This window comes from Macadamia integrifolia, chromosome 13 (genome assembly GCF_013358625.1).
Source record: "Macadamia integrifolia cultivar HAES 741 chromosome 13, SCU_Mint_v3, whole genome shotgun sequence".
Classification (NCBI taxonomy): Eukaryota; Viridiplantae; Streptophyta; class Magnoliopsida; order Proteales; family Proteaceae; genus Macadamia; species Macadamia integrifolia.
In genome coordinates, this window is record NC_056569.1 from 3,945,163 (window position 1) to 3,947,968 (window position 2,806).

A 2,806-nucleotide genomic window follows, 5' to 3' on the forward strand; every position below is an offset into this window, starting at 1 on the left:
CCCTTATTTTTGGTAATTAAAGTAAAGAAAAGTTGAAGAGAGTGAGAGGACATGTGAATTTGTGAACATTGTGATCCCAATTGGAATTATTTTATCCTGATAAAGAAGGGTCACTTGGTGAAAATAATGGTGGGGGTTGCTTTCAGTTGCAAATATATAATTTTAGTTTTGGGATTAATTTGATATTTTCTTATTTGCTTGCACGTCCCTAATAAACTATAGACCTACCACCTGTCAACATGAAGGTCCGTATTAAAACCACCCCCTATTCCACCACCTCTCCATTTCATCTCCCCTTAACTTCCTTACTCCTTCCCCTCTCTCTCTCCCTCTCTTTCTCTTAACTTGCCATCACATTAATGTCCACGCCTCTGTAGTTTGAGGAGGATCAACAGCACAGGTTCAATCATGGAAGGCAGATGCAATAACCCTTTTGTCAGCGAACACGAAGGTTTATCCGTTAATACTTCTGAAAGGGGAGGAGAGTCTCCGGTCTCCGGCATCTTCAACGACGGGAAAATTAGTCCCACTAATACTACTCCGTTAGCTTCTCCCAGAAAAAGGTTCGTTATTCATAACAAACGGCGGTGCTCAGCCTCAACTTCGCCGGAATCTTTACTGGTTTTGATTGATTAATTAGTTTTCAAATCAGTTTTAATTTTTCTTTCAAATGTTTCAGTCGGAGAGCTGTACAGAAGAGAGTGGTATCTGTGCCGATTGCAGACTTGGATGGGTCACGGCTTAAAGGCGAGGGAGCTCCGCCGTATGATTCGTGGGCCTGGAGGAAGTACGGGCAGAAACCCATCAAGGGCTCTCCTTATCCCAGGTTAGTTAAAAACGATTAGCAACTACTCTTGATCCATTCTATGGAGAGCCGGAGATGGAATCCCGGTGCATATTAGTGACATATCCTTGGTATCACTAACGTGTGCTCCTTTTCGAGCACTGGGTATGAGCCTATGAGTTGTCGCCGCCGTTAATATGATTCAGTTAACGGCGTACGTTAGCCCATTAATGCCTTTTGTTTCTGGGGGCTGGATACAATGCACCTAAGAGTTCTCTCTCTCTCTCTCTCTAGCCCAATTGTTAAATTGCGAAAGCTAAATTAAAGGATGAATTGTCTCTTGTGTATTGGCATAGGGGTTACTATCGATGCAGTAGTTCCAAGGGGTGTCCCGCGAGAAAGCAAGTAGAGAGGAGCCGTGTGGACCCCACAATGCTTGTCGTCACGTACGCGTGCGAGCACAACCACCCTTGGCCTGCCTCCAAAAACCAACAACAACCACCACCGCCACAGCAGCAAACCACTCCTCCCGCCGCCGCCGCCGCCGCCGTAACCGCCGCCGTCACCGCTGCCACCGCCACTTCAACGACCTCATCTACGACTACCACCACTTCTGCCACCGCAGAAACAATCTCCGTCAAGTACGAAGAACCGTTGCTATTCGCGAACAAAACAGAGATCGAACCGGAAGAGAAATTCACCGACCTGGGGGAAGATTCCATGATCACAACCGACGATTTCAGCTGGTTCTCTGATATGGCTTCTTCATCTTCCACCACTATACTAGAGAGCCCTTTTTGTGCGGAAAGCACCAGTAGAGGAGGAGATACTGACGTAGCGATGCTATTTCCGATGAGAGAAGAGGATGAATTGCTATACGCTGATCTTGGGGAATTGCCGGAATATTCATTGGTTTTCCGGCAAAGTGGGTTGTTCGAGCAAGATGAACGCCGGCGATGTAGTCTGACGGCGGCTCCTCTGTGTGGGAGCTCAGGATGATGATGAGGGGGTTCACGTCAGAGTTTAACACGGTAGAAGAAGAGAAGCTATCAAGCGAATATTGTAATCAACGAATTGAATTATTGCATATCGTGAGCCATACGATACAAACAGATTTTCAAACACAAAATCCCAAAATTTGAATTTTTTTTTTTTTTTTTTTTTTTTTCCTTACCTTGGTTTCTGTGTAAAAAATAAAAGAAAAATCGTAGGAAATAAGGAAGGGAAGAGTGGATTAGTTTAACTTTAATGGCGGAGATGCGATAGTTTGTAGCTATCTCATCATATTTGCTTCAAAATTCTTTGGGCCTTCTGGAAGAAAATTTGAAAAAAAAAAAGAATAAGCCAATCAGGGGGCGCACAAAATCCGTACGATTCCTTTTTTTTATTTTAATTTATATTTTGGACGTCGGTGAGTGGGGCATGGATGAAGACGTTGGTTGTTAAATCTCAAGTCTACCCATTGGATGATGGAATTTCCATCCTTCCAGTTCTAATTAACTGCAATTTGAAAAGTAGGGTTAGGCTAGAAGATAAGAAGGAAATTTCCATCCTTCTCGGTTCATCCTTAACCCAATTTTTCTTTCTTTTCTTTGGATAGTAAAACTGTGAGTCATCCATGTTTCAAAACCAATATACATTATAAAGAGGAGATTTTTTGTCACATGTATCATTTTGCTTGCCTAGGTGTAGATCACGAAGAACGACACATATTTTACAATAATTTTTGAATTGTAAAAAAAGGTAATATATATATTAGGGAGAGGGTTGGGCATGCCGCTTACTTTCCTAGAATTACCAGCCCAACCAATGACTAAGGCATGGGATCATTTCCAAAGAGGAGGAAGGGAAAGAGAGAGAGTGACACAGGTGATGCATCCCAATATCATGCCCAATCTTTTCTTTATATATAAAAACGCACTTACATATGAATCAATATCTTTAACCAGGAAGGTTGTAGAACACATAAGTGGTTTTTTTTTTTTTTTCATTGAGGATTAAATGATTTTTCTAATTTTTTAA

General features: G+C 42.2%; 1 protein-coding gene across 1 annotated transcript; it reads left to right on the forward strand.

Moving 5' to 3' along the window:
* The first annotated feature begins 257 nt into the window (after positions 1 to 257).
* Positions 258 to 1,913, forward strand: LOC122059368 (probable WRKY transcription factor 65). The gene is made up of 3 exons (XM_042622104.1): positions 258 to 563; positions 680 to 826; positions 1,141 to 1,913. The coding sequence occupies exons 1-3, from the start codon at positions 409 to 411 to the stop codon at positions 1,781 to 1,783; spliced, it is 945 nt and encodes a 314-aa protein (XP_042478038.1). The 5' UTR covers positions 258 to 408; the 3' UTR covers positions 1,784 to 1,913.
* Positions 1,914 to 2,806: the final 893 nt, after the last annotated feature.

Bases quoted from the DNA above. Each gene is read 5' to 3' on its own strand.
- LOC122059368 (XM_042622104.1), top strand. From the start codon at position 409: ATGGAAGGCAGATGCAATAACCCTTTTGTCAGCGAACACGAAGGTTTA. The intron at 564-679 runs GTTCGTTATTCA...CAAATGTTTCAG, and splicing joins TTAGCTTCTCCCAGAAAAAG to TCGGAGAGCTGTACAGAAGA. The intron at 827-1,140 runs GTTAGTTAAAAA...GTATTGGCATAG, and splicing joins AAGGGCTCTCCTTATCCCAG to GGGTTACTATCGATGCAGTA.